This window comes from Taurulus bubalis (genome assembly GCF_910589615.1).
Source record: "Taurulus bubalis genome assembly, chromosome: 8".
Taxonomy (NCBI): domain Eukaryota; kingdom Metazoa; phylum Chordata; class Actinopteri; order Perciformes; family Cottidae; genus Taurulus; species Taurulus bubalis.
In genome coordinates this window covers 194,847-211,121 of record NC_136596.1, presented here as the reverse complement: position 1 = coordinate 211,121, position 16,275 = coordinate 194,847, and the positions used below count along the sequence as shown (strand labels likewise).

At 47.0% G+C, this 16,275-nt stretch overlaps 1 protein-coding gene across 1 annotated transcript; it reads right to left on the bottom strand.

The window, feature by feature from the left end:
• On the bottom strand, nt 1-15,150 carry phf19 (PHD finger protein 19). The gene is made up of 14 exons (XM_079221959.1): nt 15,084-15,150; nt 13,695-13,872; nt 13,522-13,603; nt 12,563-12,673; nt 9,208-9,323; nt 8,963-9,111; nt 8,793-8,888; nt 7,261-7,450; nt 6,880-6,947; nt 6,665-6,799; nt 3,770-3,830; nt 3,565-3,650; nt 3,265-3,345; nt 1-353 (listed from the first exon to the last, which is right to left on the bottom strand). Exons 2-14 carry the CDS (start codon nt 13,869-13,871, stop codon nt 44-46), a joined length of 1,662 nt encoding a protein of 553 aa, XP_079078085.1. The 5' UTR covers nt 13,872; nt 15,084-15,150; the 3' UTR covers nt 1-43.
• Between the last annotated feature and the right edge of the window lie 1,125 nt (nt 15,151-16,275).

Sequence of the window (16,275 nt, the reverse complement as noted above, 5' to 3'; positions counted from 1 at the left end):
CAATCAACAGCCAGAAGGAGGAAGAGGAATCAAAGCTCACGCCCTAATAAGGGGTTGTCCCCTCCCACTCCAGCAGGTACTGGACCGCCCCCTGAGCGGTGACACGGCGAGCCAGCACCTGATACCTCTCCCCATTGGTCAGCCGGCCCGCCACTCCAAAGTAGGAGGAGATGGAGGAGTGGAGGTGGGAGGAGTCAGAGGGGATCTGAGCAGAGTCAGACAGGAAGTGGGAGGAGTCTGTGGTCAGGTGGTCTCCCAGCAACCCAAGAGGCTCCTCCCCTTCCTCGCAGCGACTGGCCCACTGACTGTAGCTGTTGCTAGGCAACTTCCTCTTCCTGCTGCCAACCCGCCTCCTGAGGACACAAAGGTCAAAGGTCAGAGACAATCAGACAGACACGCCTCTTTTAGGGAGGAGCCTCAAGAGCACAACTAAAGGATGAAGATAGAGGATGAAGATGAAGATAGAGGATGAAGATGAAGATAGAGGACAAACATGAAGATAGAGGACGAACATGAAGATAGAGGACGAACATGAAGATAGAGGACGAACATGAAGATAGAGGACGAACATGAAGATAGAGGACGAACATGAAGATAGAGGATGAACATGAAGATAGAGGATGAACATGAAGATAGAGGATGAACATGAAGATAGAGGATGGAGATAGAGGATGGAGATAGAGGATGAAGATAGAGGACGAACATGAAGATAGAGGACGAACATGAAGATAGAGGACGAACATGAAGATAGAGGATGAACATGAAGATAGAGGACGAACATGAAGATAGAGGATGAACATGAAGATAGAGGATGAACATGAAGATAGAGGATGAACATGAAGATAGAGGATGAACATGAAGATAGAGGATGAACATGAAGATAGAGGACGAACATGAAGATAGAGGATGAACATGAAGATAGAGGACGAACATGAAGATAGAGGATGAACATGAAGATAGAGGATGCACATGAAGATAGAGGATGAACATGAAGATAGAGGATGAACATGAAGATAGAGGATGGAGATAGAGGATGGAGATAGAGGATGGAGATAGAGGATGAACATGAAGATAGAGGATGGAGATAGAGGATGGAGATAGAGGATGGAGATAGAGGATGAAGATAGAGGATGAAGATGAAGATAGAGGATGGAGATAAAGATAGAGGATGAACATGAAGATAGAGGATGAACATGAAGATAGAGGATGAACATGAAGATAGAGGATGAACATGAAGATAGAGGATGAACATGAAGATAGAGGACGAACATGAAGATAGAGGATGAACATGAAGATAGAGGATGAACATGAAGATAGAGGATGAACATGAAGATAGAGGATGAACATGAAGATAGAGGATGGAGATAGAGGATGGAGATAGAGGATGAACATGAAGATAGAGGATGGACATGAAGATAGAGGATGAACATGAAGATAGAGGATGAACATGAAGATAGAGGATGGAGATAGAGGATGAAGATGAAGATAGAGGATGGACATGAAGATAGAGGATGAACATGAAGATAGAGGATGAACATGAAGATAGAGGATGAACATGAAGATAGAGGATGGAGATGAAGATAGAGGATGGAGATAGAGGATGGAGATAGAGGATGGAGATGAAGATAGAGGATGGAGATGAAGATAGAGGATGGAGATGAAGATAGAGGATGGAGATGAAGATAGAGGATGGAGATAGAGGATGGAGATAGAGGATGGAGATAGAGGATGGAGATAGAGGATGGAGATAAAGATAGAGGATGAAGATGAGGAAGAGGATGTTCTCTACCTGCCTCAAGAGCACAACTAAAGGATGAAGATAGAGGATGAAGATGAAGATAGAAGATGAAGATGAAGATAGAGGATGAAGATAGAGGATGGAGATAGAGGATGGAGATAGAGGATGAAGATGTAGATAGAGGATGGAGATAGAGGATGAAGATGAAGATAGAGGATGGAGATGAAGATAGAGGATGGAGATGAGGAAGAGGATGTTCTCTACCTGCCTCAAGAGCACAACTAAAGGATGAAGATAGAGGATGAACATGAAGATAGAGGATGAAGATGAAGATAGAGGATGAAGATGAAGATAGAGGATGAAGATGAAGATAGAGGATGAACATGAAGATAGAGGACGAACATGAAGATAGAGGACGAACATGAAGATAGAGGACGAACATGAAGATAGAGGACGGAGATGAAGATAGAGGACGAACATGAAGATAGAGGACGAAGATGAAGATAGAGGACGGAGATGAAGATAGAGGACGGAGATGAAGATAGAGGACGAAGATGAAGATAGAGGACGAAGATGAAGATAGAGGATGAAGATGAAGATAGAGGACGAACATGAAGATAGAGGACGAACATGAAGATAGAGGACGAACATGAAGATAGAGGACGAAGATGAAGATAGAGGACGGAGATGAAGATAGAGGACGGAGATGAAGATAGAGGATGAACATGAAGATAGAGGACGAGATAGAGGATGGAGATAGAGGATGGAGATAGAGGATGGAGATGGAGATAGAAAATGGAGATAGAAAATGGAGATAGAAAATGGAGATAGAAAATGGAGATGAGATAGAGGATGGAGATGGAGGATGGAGATAGAGGATGGAGATAGAGGATGGAGATGAAGATAGAGGATGGAGATAGAGGATGGAGATAGAGGATGGAGATAGAGGATGGAGATGGAGATAGAAAATGGAGATAGAAAATGGAGATAGAAAATGGAGATAGAAAATGGAGATGAGATAGAGGATGGAGATGAGATAGAGGATGGAGATGGAGGATGGAGATAGAGGATGGAGATGAAGATAGAGGATGGAGATAGAGGATGGAGATAGAGGATGGAGATAGAGGATGAAGATAGAGGATGAAGATGAAGATAGAGGATGGAGATAAAGATAGAGGATGAACATGAAGATAGAGGATGAACATGAAGATAGAGGATGAACATGAAGATAGAGGATGAACATGAAGATAGAGGATGAACATGAAGATAGAGGATGAACATGAAGATAGAGGATGGAGATAGAGGATGGAGATAGAGGATGAACATGAAGATAGAGGATGAACATGAAGATAGAGGATGAACATGAAGATAGAGGATGGAGATAGAGGATGAAGATGAAGATAGAGGATGGACATGAAGATAGAGGATGGAGATAGAGGATGGAGATAGAGGATGGAGATAGAGGATGGAGATAGAGGATGGAGATAGAGGATGGAGATGAAGATGAGGAAGAGGATGTTCTCTACCTGGAGGAACAGGAGCTGCTGGTGGTCGCAGAACCTGAGGTGGAGGCGTCAGTGGAGTCCTGATCAATACTGAGAGACCTGCTGGAGACACTGACACAGGTATTGATTGGTATTGATTACTGATATTGATTACTGTTATTGCTCTGATATTGATTACTGGTATTGATTACTGGTATTGATTACTGATATTGATGACTGGTATTGATTACTGGTATTGATTACTGGTATTAATTACTGGTATTGATTACTGGATTTGATCTGGTATTGAATACTGATATTGATCTGGTATTGATCGCTCACCTCTTGAGGCTCTGTAGTTCGTCGAGGGTGAAGTCAAAGATGTTGGCCATGTGATGGTTGGAGGTCCAGCTGCAGGACATCTGGTTCTACACAGTTATTCTTGTTTAGGAAACAACCAACAGAGACGCAGAACATCTGGTTCTACACAGTTATTCTTGTTTAAGAAACAACCAACAGAGACGCAGAACCGGAGCGAGAGTCTTACGTTAGGGATCGCTTCTTCCAGGAGCCACTTGGACTTCCTCTTCCTCCTCTCAGCTGAAGCACTGCACGCACACACGCGCACACACACACACACACATACACACACACACACACACACACACACACACACACACACACACTTTAGGACTACCCTTTGGTTTAGGACTACAAACTGGACTACCCATTGGTCTTAAGACTACCCCTTAGGTTTAAGGACAACAAATGTGTCTATATTCTGGTTTCAAGACAACAAACTGGACTAACTGACCTGACAATGAAATGCAGTCACTAGGTAAATACTCAGAAATCATGATGGTCTAGTTTTTACTAGAATGTGCAATTGACCATTTACTAATGCACCCTGGTTTTAAGACCACGCACTAGACTACCTCCTGGTTTTAAGACCACGCACTAGACAACCTCCTGGTTTTAAGACCACGCACTAGACTACCTCCTGGTTTTAAGACTACACACTAGACTACCTCCTGGTTTTAAGACCACGCACTAGACAACCTCCTGGTTTTAAGACCACACACTAGACTTCCTCCTGGTTTTAAGACCACGCACTAGACTTCCTCCTGGTTATAAGACCACGCACTAGACTACCTCCTGGTTTTAAGACCACACATTAGACTACCTCCTGGTTTTAAGACCACACACTAGACTTCCTCCTGGTTTTAAGACCACACACTAGACTTCCTCCTGGTTTTAAGACCACACACTAGACTTCCTCCTGGTTTTAAGACCACACACTAGACTTCCTCCTGGTTTTAAGACCACACACTAGACTTCCTCCTGGTTTTAAGACCACACACTAGACTTCCTCCTGGTTTTAAGACCACACACTAGACTACCTCCTGGTTTTAAGACCACGCACTAGACTACCTCCTGGTTTTAAGACCACGCACTAGACTACCTCCTGGTTTTAAGACCACCCACTAGACTTCCTCCTGGTTTTAAGACCACGCACTAGACTTCCTCCTGGTTTTAAGACCACGCACTAGACTTCCTCCTGGTTTTAAGACCACGCACTAGACTACCTCCTGGTTTTAAGACCACACACTAGACTTCCTCCTGGTTTTAAGACCACGCACTAGACTTCCTCCTGGTTTTAAGACCACGCACTAGACTTCCTCCTGGTTTTAAGACCACACACTAGACTACCTCCTGGTTTTAAGACCACACACTAGACTTCCTCCTGGTTTTAAGACCACACACTAGACTACCTCCTGGTTTTAAGACCACACACACTAGACTTCCTCCTGGTTTTAAGACCACACACACTAGACTTCCTCCTGGTTTTAAGACCACACACTAGACTTCCTCCTGGTTTTAAGACCACACACTAGACTTCCTCCTGGTTTTAAGACCACACACTAGACTACCTCCTGGTTTTAAGACCACACACTAGACTACCTCCTCGTTTTAAGACCACCCACTACACTACCTCCTGGTTTTAAGACCACCCACTACACTACCTCCTGGTTTTAAGACCACACACTAGACTGCCTCCTGGTTTTAAGACCACCCACTAGACTAGCTCCTGGTTTTAAGACCACACACACTAGACTACCTCCTGGTTTTAAGACCACACACTAGACTTCCTCCTGGTTTTAAGACCACACACACTAGACTTCCTCCTGGTTTTAAGACCACACACTAGACTTCCTCCTGGTTTTAAGACCACACACTAGACTTCCTCCTGGTTTTAAGACCACACACTAGACTACCTCCTGGTTTTAAGACCACCCACTAGACTACCTCCTGGTTTTAAGACCACACACTAGACTACCTCCTGGTTTTAAGACCACACACTAGACTTCCTCCTGGTTTTAAGACCACACACTAGACTACCTCCTGGTTTTAAGACCACCCACTAGACTACCTCCTGGTTTTAAGACCACACACTAGACTACCTCCTGGTTTTAAGACCACACACACTAGACTACCTCCTGGTTTTAAGACCACCCACTAGACTACCTCCTGGTTTTAAGACCACACATACTAGACTTCCTCCTGGTTTTAAGACCACACACACTAGACTTCCTCCTGGTTTTAAGACCACCCACTACACTACCTCCTGGTTTTAAGACCACCCACTACACTACCTCCTGGTTTTAAGACCACCCACTACACTACCTCCTGGTTTTAAGACCACCCACTACACTGCCTCCTGGTTTTAAGACCACACACTAGACTACCTCCTGGTTTTAAGACCACATACACTAGACTACCTCCTGGTTTTAAGACCACCCACACAAGACTACCTCCTGGTTTTAAGACCACACACTAGACTACCTCCTGGTTTTAAGACCACATACACTAGACTTCCTCCTGGTTTTAAGACCACACACTAGACTACCTCCTGGTTTTAAGACCACCCACTAGACTACCTCCTGGTTTTAACTCACGCTCCATCAGGACCAAGACCTCACGCCACACGAACAGTTTCTTCCCGTCGGCAGTCGGGCTCATCAACAGAGCCGGGTCCCCCACTGACTGACTCTGTCACCACCAGGACTATTTTGTCATTCTTTTCTTTCTTCTTACCGGTCACTCTGCACACTTCATATTTAAACACTTGTGTCACTTTAACATACATTTACATTAACATTATCTGTTTGTCTGAGCACTTTATCTTATACTTGATTTAATATCATTGCGCTGTTGTTGTCGTTGATTGTTGATTGTTGTTTGTCCCGTCTAACGTCTAATGTATGCACCTTCAGCCTAGAACAACTCCTCGTTTGTGTAAACTTTCCTGGCTAATAAACGGTTTCTGATTCTGATTCTTGGAGGTCAGAATTTTCCCAGTTGAACGTTCTGAACTCAAAGTGTTCCAGGTCCATGACTATAAATGTAAAACCTAGGGCCAGTTAGAGGGGAAAAGCTCTACCTGTTCCTGACCACGCCTTGCCCTCCGTCAGTCTGAGTGCGCTCAGGAAACAGCTTGGAGGGCGGGTTAGGAGGGACTCTGGTCCTCAGACGAAAGATGCACTTCCTCTTCTTGATCTCCTTTCCACACAGAAACCTCAACACAAGCACAGCATTAACACACACGATCTACAGCGTTGGTAACCGTGGTAAAGGAGTCGTGCCTGTGGGTCTTACTTGCTCTTGTACTTGTTCAGAGCGTCCAGCAGGTGCTGCCCCCTGTCTGCCGGAGGAGTGTTGGACAGCTAAACAACAGACAGGCGTGTTAAACCCAGGCTAGGATAGCCTTGGTCAGTCTCTAGTCAGGTTTAGTTTAGCTTAGTCTGATCCAGGTTTAGCTTAGCTTAGCTTAGTCTGGCCCTGGTCTAGCTTAGCTTAGTCTGGTCCAGGTTTAGTTTAGTCTGGTCTATCTTATCTTAGTCTGGCCCTTGTATAGCTTATCTTAGTCTGGTCCTGGTCTATCTTATCTTAGTCTGGCCCTGGTCTAGCTTAGCTTAGTCTGGCCCTGGTTCTGGTCTAGCTTAGCTTAGCTTAGCCTGGTCCTGGTCTAGTCAGTACCTTCCCGAGCTGTAGGTGGTCCCAGCTGGCAGAGACTAAGGCCAGGATCTCGTCCAGCTCAAAGTACTTCTTCTTGCTGCTGACGGACAGGTTGTAGAGCACCAGGTGCACCAGGTCCACCCAGCGCAGGGACAAGCGCCTCACGTACTCTGAGCCCTTGTTACACACCGAGCACAGGAACAGGTAGAACCTGAGGAGAAGAGGAGAGGGTCAGACACCACTCACTGCATACAGAGGGGAGGAGGAGGAGGAGGAGAAGGAAGAAGAGGAGGAGGAGGAGAAGGACGAGGAGAAGAGGAAGAGAAGGAGGGGGAGGAAAAGGAGAGGAGGAGGAGGATGAGGAGGCCGAGGAGGAGAAGGAGGAGGACGAGGACAAGGAGGAGGAGAAGGAGGGGGTCAGACACCGCTCACTGCATACAGAGGAGAGGAGGAGGAGGAGAAGGAAGAGGAGGAGGAGGAGGAGGAGAAGGAGGAGGACGAGGACAAGGAGAAGGAGGAGGAGGAGGTCAGACACCGCTCACTGCATACAGAGGAGAGGAGGAGGAGGAGAAGGAAGAGGAGGAGGAGGAGGAGGAGAAGGAAGAGGAGGAGGAGGAGGAGGAGGGGGTCAGACACCGCTCACTGCATACAGAGGAGAGGAGGAGGAGAAGGAGGACAAGGAGAAGAGGAGGAGAAGGAGGTGGAGAAGAAGAGGAGGAAAAGGAGAGGAAGAGAAGAGGAGGACGAGGATGAGGAGGAGAAGGAGGAGGGGAGGAAAAGAAGAAGGAGGAGGAGGCGGACGAGGAAAACGAGGAGGAGGACGAGGAGGAGAAGGAGGACGAGGAGGAGAAGGAGGACGAGGACGAGGAGGAGAACGAGAAGGACGAGGAGGAGGACGAGGACGAGGAGGACGAGGAGGACGAGGACGAGGACGAGGACGAGGAGGAGGACGAGGAGGAGGAGGAGGAGGACGAGGAGGAGGACGAGGAGGAGGACGAGGAGGAGGAGGACGAGGACGAGGACGAGGAGGAGGAGGACGAGGAGGAGGACGAGGACGAGGACGAGGAGGAGGACGAGGACGAGGACGAGGAGGAGGACGAGGAGGAGGACGAGGACGAGGAGGAGGACGAGGACGAGGACGAGGAGGAGGAGGACGAGGACGAGGACGAGGAGGAGGAGGACGAGGACGAGGACGAGGAGGAGGAGGACGAGGAGGAGGAGGAGGACGAGGAGGAGGAAGAGGAGGAGGAGGAGGACAAGGACGAGGACGAGGAGGAGGACGAGGACGAGGAGGAGGAGGACGAGGAGGAGGAGGAGGAGGAGGAGGAGGACGAGGACGAGGAGGACGAGGAGGACAAGGACGAGGACGAGGACGAGGAGGACGAGGAGGAGGAGGACGAGGAGGACGAGGACGAGGAGGACGAGGACGAGGAGGAGGACGAGGAGGACGAGGACGAGGACGAGGAGGACGAGGACGAGGAGGACGAGGACGAGGAGGACGAGGACGAGGAGGACGAGGAGGACGAGGAGAAGGAGGAGGGGGAGCGGCTCACCTGTCTCCAAACAGCATGGCCTCCTGCAGACACTGGGTGCAGGCTTCATGGAACCACTGCTGACACCTGAAGCACTGCAGCATCTTCAGGTACCACCTGCAACACAACACAGGTGAGTCTGGGACACGATGATGTCACAGTGAGCGAGGTCTGCGATTGGCCGGTCTTACTCTCCGGGGCCGCCGCAGTAGCAGTAACACTGTTGCTGATTGGTCCTGCGCTGGGAGTCCCAGTCCAGAGAGTCCAGGTCGTACAGCAGCACCTGCTTCATGGCCGCCAGGGCTCGGGCCACCGGCCCCTTCTTCAGAGCGCCCCCTTTCTGAGGGAGGAGACAGACAGGCAGTCAGACAGACAGGTATTCAGACAGACAGGCAGTCAGACAGACAGGTAGATGTGTTACTGGACTGGTTCCTACCCGGACAGCCAGAGCAAAGACACAGCGTCTACAGAACCAGGGACTGATGCTGCTGCTGCTGCTAATGATGCTGCTGCTGCCCTCTACTGGAGGAACATGGCACTGCTGGTGGAACCCTGAGGAGAGAGACGTTAGGGTCTACTGTCTCTACTGCCTACTGTCTACTGTCTCTACTGTCTACTGTCTCTACTGCCTACTGTCTACTGTCTCTACTGTCTACTGTCTCTACTGTCTCTACTGCCTACTGTCTCTACTGCCTCTACTGTCTCTACTGCCTACTGTCTCTACTGTCTCTACTGCCTCTACTGCCTACTGTCTACTGTCTCCTGTCTCTACTGCCTCTACTGTCTACTGACTCTACTGTCTCTACTGCCTACTGTCTCTACTGCCTACTGTCTCTACTGCCTACTGTCTCTACTGCCTCTACTGTCTACTGTCTCTACTGTCTACTGTCTCTACTGTGTCTACTGTCTCTACTGCCTACTGTCTCTACTGTCTCTACTCTCTCTACTGTCTCTACTGTCTCTACTGTCTACTGTGTCTACTGCCTCTACTGTGTCTACTGCCTCTACTGTCTCTACTGCCTCTACTGTCTCTACTGCCTCTACTGTCTCTACTGCCTCTACTGCCTACTGTCTACTGTCTCTACTGTCTCTACTGCCTCTACTGTCTCTACTGCCTCTACTGTCTCTACTGCCTACTGCCTCTACTGCCTCTACTGCCTACTGTCTCTACTGCCTACTGTCTCTACTGTCTCTACTGCCTACTGTCTCTACTGCGCCTACTGTCTCTACTGCGCCTACTGTCTCTACTGCCTCTACTGCCTACTGTCTCTACTGCCTCTACTGCCTACTGCCTCTACTGCCTCTACTGTCTACTGCCTCTACTGCCTACTGTCTCTACTGCCTACTGTCTCTACTGCCTACTGTCTCTACTGCCTCTACTGTCTCTACTGCCTACTGTCTCTACTGTCTACTGTCTCTACTGTCTATACTGTGTCTACTGGCTACTGTGTCCACTGTGTCTACTGTATCTAATGTCTACTGTCTCTATTGTCTACTGTGTCTACTGTCTCTATTGTGTCTACTGTGTCTACTATCTATACTGTGTCTACTGTCTCTATTCTGTCTACTGTCTCTAATGTCTCTACTGTCTGATGTCTCTACTGTCTACTGTCTCTACTGCCTGCTGTCTCTAGTGTCTACTGTCTCTAGTGTCTACCGTCTCTAGTGTCTACTGTCTCTAGTGTCTACTGTCTCTAGTGTCTATACTGTCTCTACTGTCTATACTGTCTCTACTGCCTACTGTCTCAACTGTCTCTACTGTCTCTACTGTCTCTAATGTATCTAATGTCTACTGTCTCTACTGTATACTGTCTCTACTGTCTCTACTGTATCTCCTGTCTCCTGTCTCTACTGCATACTGTCTATTCTGTCTACTGTCTATTCTGTCTCCTGTCGATACTGTCTCTACTGTCTACTGCCTATACTGTCTCTACTGTCTACTGCCTATACTGTCTCTACTGTCTCTACTGTCTATTGTCTCTATTGCATACTGTCTATTCTGTCTCCTGTCTCTACTGTCTCCTGTCTCTAATGTCTACTGTCGATACTGTCTACTGCCTATACTGTGTCTACTGTCTCTATTGTCTACTGTCTCTACTGTCTCTACTGTGTCCACTGTCTCTAATGTATACTATCTCTACTGTCTATACTGTCTCTACTGCCTATACTGTGTCTACTGTCTCTACTGTCCACTGTCTCTAATGTCTACTATCTCTACTGTGTCTACTGTATCTAATGTGTCTACTGTGTCTACTATCTATACTGTGTCTACTGTCTCTATTGTGTCTAATGTCTCTACTGTCTGATGTCTCTACTGTCTGATGTCTCTACTGTCTGATGTCTCTACTGTCTATACTGTCTCTAGTGTCTACTGTCTCTAGTGTCTACTGTCTCTAGTGTCTACTGTCTCTAGTGTCTCTACTGCCTACTGTCTCAACTGTCTCTACTGTCTCTAATGTATCTAATGTCTACTGTCTCTACTGTGTATACTGTCTCTACTGTATACTGTCTCTACTGTCTCTACTGTATCTACTGTCTCTACTGCATACTGTCTATTCTGTCTCCTGTCGATACTGTCTCTACTGTCTACTGCCTATACTGTCTCTACTGTCTCTACTATCTATTGTCTCTATTGCATACTGTCTATTCTGTCTCCTGTCTCTACTGTCTCCTGTCTCTAATGTCTACTGTCGATACTGTCTCTACTGTCTACTGCCTATACTGTGTCTACTGTCTCTATTGTCTATTGTCTCTACAGTCTCTAACTTCTCTCCTGTCTACTGTTTCTACTGTCTATACTGTCTACTGTGTCTCTTGTCTCTAATGTCTCTACTGTCTCTACTGTCTCTTGTCTGTAATGTGTCTACTGTCTCTGATCTCTAATGTCTCTACTGTCTCTTGTCTCTAATGTCTCTCCTGTATCTACTGTCTACTGTCTCTAATGTCTCTACAGTCTCTAATGTGTCTACTGTCTACTGTCTCTAATGTCTACTGTCTCTAATGTAATGTATACTGTCTCTACTGTCTCAACAGGCTAATGTCTCTACTGTCTCTAATGTCTACAGTCTCTACTGTCTCTAATGTATCTACTGTCTCTAATGTCTGTCTCACTGGACTAGGTTAACCTGTCTGTCTCACTGGACTAGATTAACCTGTCTGTCTCACTGGACTAGGTTAACCTGTATGCATGTCTCACTGGACTAGATTCACCTGTCTGTCTCACTGGACTAGGTTAACCTGTCTGTCTCACTGGACTAGGTTAACCTGTCTGTCTCACTGGACTAGGTTAACCTGTCTGTCTCACTGGACTAGGTTAACCTGTCTGTCTCACTGGACTAGATTCACCTGTCTGTCTCATTAGACTAGATTCACCTGTATGTATGTCTCACTGGACTAGGTTAACCTGTATGTATGTCTCACTGGACTAGATTCACCTGTCTGTCTCACTGGACTAGGTTAACCTGTATGTATGTCTCACTGGACTAGATTCACCTGTATGTATGTCTCACTGGACTAGATTCACCTGTATGTCTCACTGGACTAGATTCACCTGTCTGTCTCACTGGACTAGATTAACCTGTCTGTCTCACTGGACTAGATTAACCTGTATGTCTCACTGGACTAGATTCACCTGTATGTATGTCTCACTGGACTAGATTCACCTGTCTGTCTCACTGGACTAGATTCACCTGTCTGTCTCACTGGACTAGATTCACCTGTATGTTTCACTGGACTATACTAACCTGTCTGTCTCACTGGACTAGGTTAACCCGTCTGTCTGTCTCACTTACCGATGCCACACTTCCCACAGATGAGGATCTGGTTGTTGGGGTTTGATTGGTCAGAGTTTGGCTCCGCCTCCTGACACACAGAGCAGCGAGGCTCTTCCCCCGGCACTCCAGCTACAACGTGATTGGACAGGATTGTGATTGAGTCATAATGAAGAGAGACATCAGAAACACAGAAACCTGTCTGTCTCTCTCTACCTGCCTGTCTCTCACATGTTGATGTCTCTCTCTACCTGCCTGTCTCTCACATGTTGATGTCTCTCTCTACCTGTCTGTCTCTCACATGTTGATGTCTCTCTCTACCTGTCTGTCTCTCACATGCTGATGTCTCTCTCTACCTGTCTGTCTCTCACATGTTGATGTCTCTCTCTACCTGTCTGTCTCTCACATGTTGATGTCTCTCTCTACCTGTCTGTCTCTCACATGTTGATGTCTCTCTCTACCTGTCTGTCTCTCACATGTTGATGTCTCTCTCTACCTGTCTGTCTCTCACATGCTGATGTCTCTCTCTACCTGTCTGTCTCTCACATGCTGATGTCTGTCTCTACCTGTCTGTCTCTCACATGCTGATGTCTCTCTCTACCTGTCTGTCTCTACCTGTCTGTCTCTCACATGCTGATGTCTCTCTCTACCTGTCTGTCTCTCACATGCTGATGTCTCTCTCTACCTGTCTGTCTCTCACATGCTGATGTCTCTCTCTACCTGTCTGTCTCTCACATGCTGATGTCTCTCTCTACCTGTCTGTCTCTCACATGCTGATGTCTCTCTCTACCTGTCTGTCTCTCACATGCTGATGTCTCTCTCTACCTGTCTGTCTCTCACATGCTGATGTCTCTCTCTACCTGTCTGTCTCTCACATGCTGATGTCTCTCTCTACCTGTCTGTCTCTCACATGCTGATGTCTCTCTCTACCTGTCTGTCTCTCACATGCTGATGTCTCTCTCTACCTGTCTGTCTCTCACCATGCTGGATGTCCTTACAGAGGACCCAGAACTTGGAGTTGTCCTCAAACGTGACGAAGCAGCTCTGCCGGGGCGGACTCACCTGTCCACCAATGAGAGTGCAGAGATGTTGACCAACCAATCAGAGGCCAACAGCAACCAATGAGGAAAGTGTGTGCTTGTATGTGTCTCACCCTCTGAATCTTGCCCAAGTAGTAGAGTCCATCTGACCAATGACAGAGGACGAACTGTCCAACGCTCAGACTGGACTCCGCCCCCTCTCCCGGGCTCCGCCCTCTTTGACATGCTCCGCCCCCTTGAGTTACCTGAGGCTCAATACCACAGAAGGCTTCAATCAGGTCCTCAAACATCCTGGACAGAAAGAAAGAGAGAGAGACAGGCAGAGAGAGAGAGAGAGAGAGACAGACAGACAGACAGAGAGAGAGAGACAGACAGACAGACAGAGAGAGAGAGAGAGACAGACAGGCAGAGAGAGAGAGACAGACAGGCAGAGAGAGAGAGAGAGAGACAGACAGACAGAGAGACAGACAGGCAGAGAGAGAGACAGACAGACAGAGAGAGAGAGAGAGAGACAGACAGGCAGAGAGAGAGAGACAGACAGACAGGTAGAGAGAGAGAGAGAGACAGACAGACAGACAGACAGAGAGAGACAGACAGACAGACAGAGAGAGAGACAGACAGGCAGAGAGAGAGAGACAGACAGACAGGCAGACAGAGAGAGAGAGAGACAGACAGACAGACAGAGAGAGAGACAGACAGGCAGACAGACAGAGAGAGAGACAGACAGGCAGAGAGAGAGAGGGAGAGAGAGACAGACAGACAGACACAGAGAGAGAGAGAGAGAGAGAGAGAGAGAGAGAGAGACAGACAGGCAGAGAGAGAGAGAGAGAGAGAGAGAGAGAGAGACAGACAGGCAGAGAGAGAGAGAGAGAGAGACAGACTTTTATTGCAAATAAGTTGTTTTGGTCAAAGGTTCCTGAACTTAAAAGATAGAGAGAGAGACAGACAGAGAGAGAGACAGAGAGACATGCAGAGAGACATGCAGAGAGACAGGTGAGACAGACCTCTCCCTGAAACATTGTCAGTTAGACAGGTTGTGGCTGTGATTCATTCCTGAACTCATCAGAACCGTTTAACAACTAACCCTCTCACACACACTCTCTCTCTCTCTCTCTCTCTCTCTCTCTCTCTCTCTCTCTCTCTCTCTCTCACACACACACTCACACGCACACACACACGCACACACACTCTCTCTCTCTCTCTCTCTCTCTCTCTCTCTCTCTCTCTCTCTCTCTCTCACACACACACACAGTATAGACATGTATATACTGTGTACAATACACAGTATATACATGTCTATAAGTATATAATACACAGTATATACATGTCTATAAGTATATAATACACAGTATATACATGTCTATAAGTATATAATACACAGTATATACATGTCTATAAGTATATAATACACAGTATATACATACGTGTATAATACGGTGATAATAAGACGCAGTAATAACTCGAGCCAAAGTGAGCAGAGTTAGAATATGAAGCTGTCTTACGTCCTCTGGTCCGGTTTGTGTCCTCCGAGCCACCGACAGACAGGTTGTCCTCCGAGCCACCGACAGACAGGTTGTCCTCCGAGCCACCGACAGACAGGTTGTCCTCCGAGCCACCGACAGACAGGTTGTCCTCCGAGCCACCGACAGACAGGTTGTCCTCCGAGCCACCGACAGACAGATTGTCCTCCGAGCCACCGACAGACAGGTTGTCCTCGAGTCTGTCTCCGTGTCTCACTCTGTCTCACTCACTCTCACTCTTTCTCTCTCTCTCCGTTTTCGTGGCGCTAAACTTCAAACTTCGACCGTCGCCATTTTTCCTTTTTCCCGCGAATCACAGGAGGAGGTTTTACCTCATTTACATACCGGCGTCATCTGCGTCATCAACTGCGTCATCAGGGTCGTCATCACGTCTCCACTAGCGTCATCACGTCAGCACCAGGAAGTACCGCCATCAACGTTTTTGGTTAAATTTTGATCTTTTATTTTGAAAAAAACGTTGTCCCAATAAGATATAAATATGTACATTTATTATAAATATATAGTAGGGCTGTTAATACAAGTCAATAACCTTTATTGATCCATTGCATCATAAATATGAGTGCTAATACAAGTCAATAACCTTTATTGATCCATTGCATCATAAATATGAGTGCTAATACAAGTCAATAACCTTTATTGATCCATTGTATCATAAGTTACAGCGTTCTTAAACTATGGGGAGGATTTATTCTCTGATCTTTCAGAGTTTGATGAACATGAGGCCAGACCTCATCCAATCAGGGATTATTGATCTGAACAGTCAGGTTCAGTCAGGAACTCTTGAATGAAGCATATGCTTTACATTCACATCTATTCATATAAAAAGTTATTGATCAGAACACACAACCAGCAGGAAACAGAAGAGCGATAACTGATTTCTTTCAGATATAAGAACAAATCGTCACATTTTATAAAACACACAAACGGACGGATGGGGTTTCTGTTCTCAAGCTGCTGCCGAAAAGTTTAAGGTCAGAGAATCAGGAGTCAGGTTTAAGGGTCAGGGGTCAGGTTTAAGGGTCAGAAGTCATAGGTCTAGTTTAAGGGTCAGAAGTCAGAGTTCTGGTTTAAGGGTCAGAAGTCAGGGGTCTGGTTTAAGGGTCAGAAGTCAGGGTTCTGGTTTAAGGGTCAGAAGTCAGGGATCAGGTTTAAG

Excerpts from the sequence above, each read along its gene's own strand:
- phf19 (XM_079221959.1), bottom strand. The coding sequence starts at position 13,871 with ATGTTTGAGGACCTGATTGAAGCCTTCTGTGGTATTGAGCCTCAGGTA. Across the intron at positions 3,651-3,769 it reads TGGAAGAAGCGATCCCTAAC|AACCAGATGTCCTGCAGCTG; the intron begins GTAAGACTCTCG and ends ATAACTGTGTAG. Across the intron at positions 354-3,264 it reads AGCAGCTCCTGTTCCTCCAG|GAGGCGGGTTGGCAGCAGGA; the intron begins GTAGAGAACATC and ends TTGTGTCCTCAG.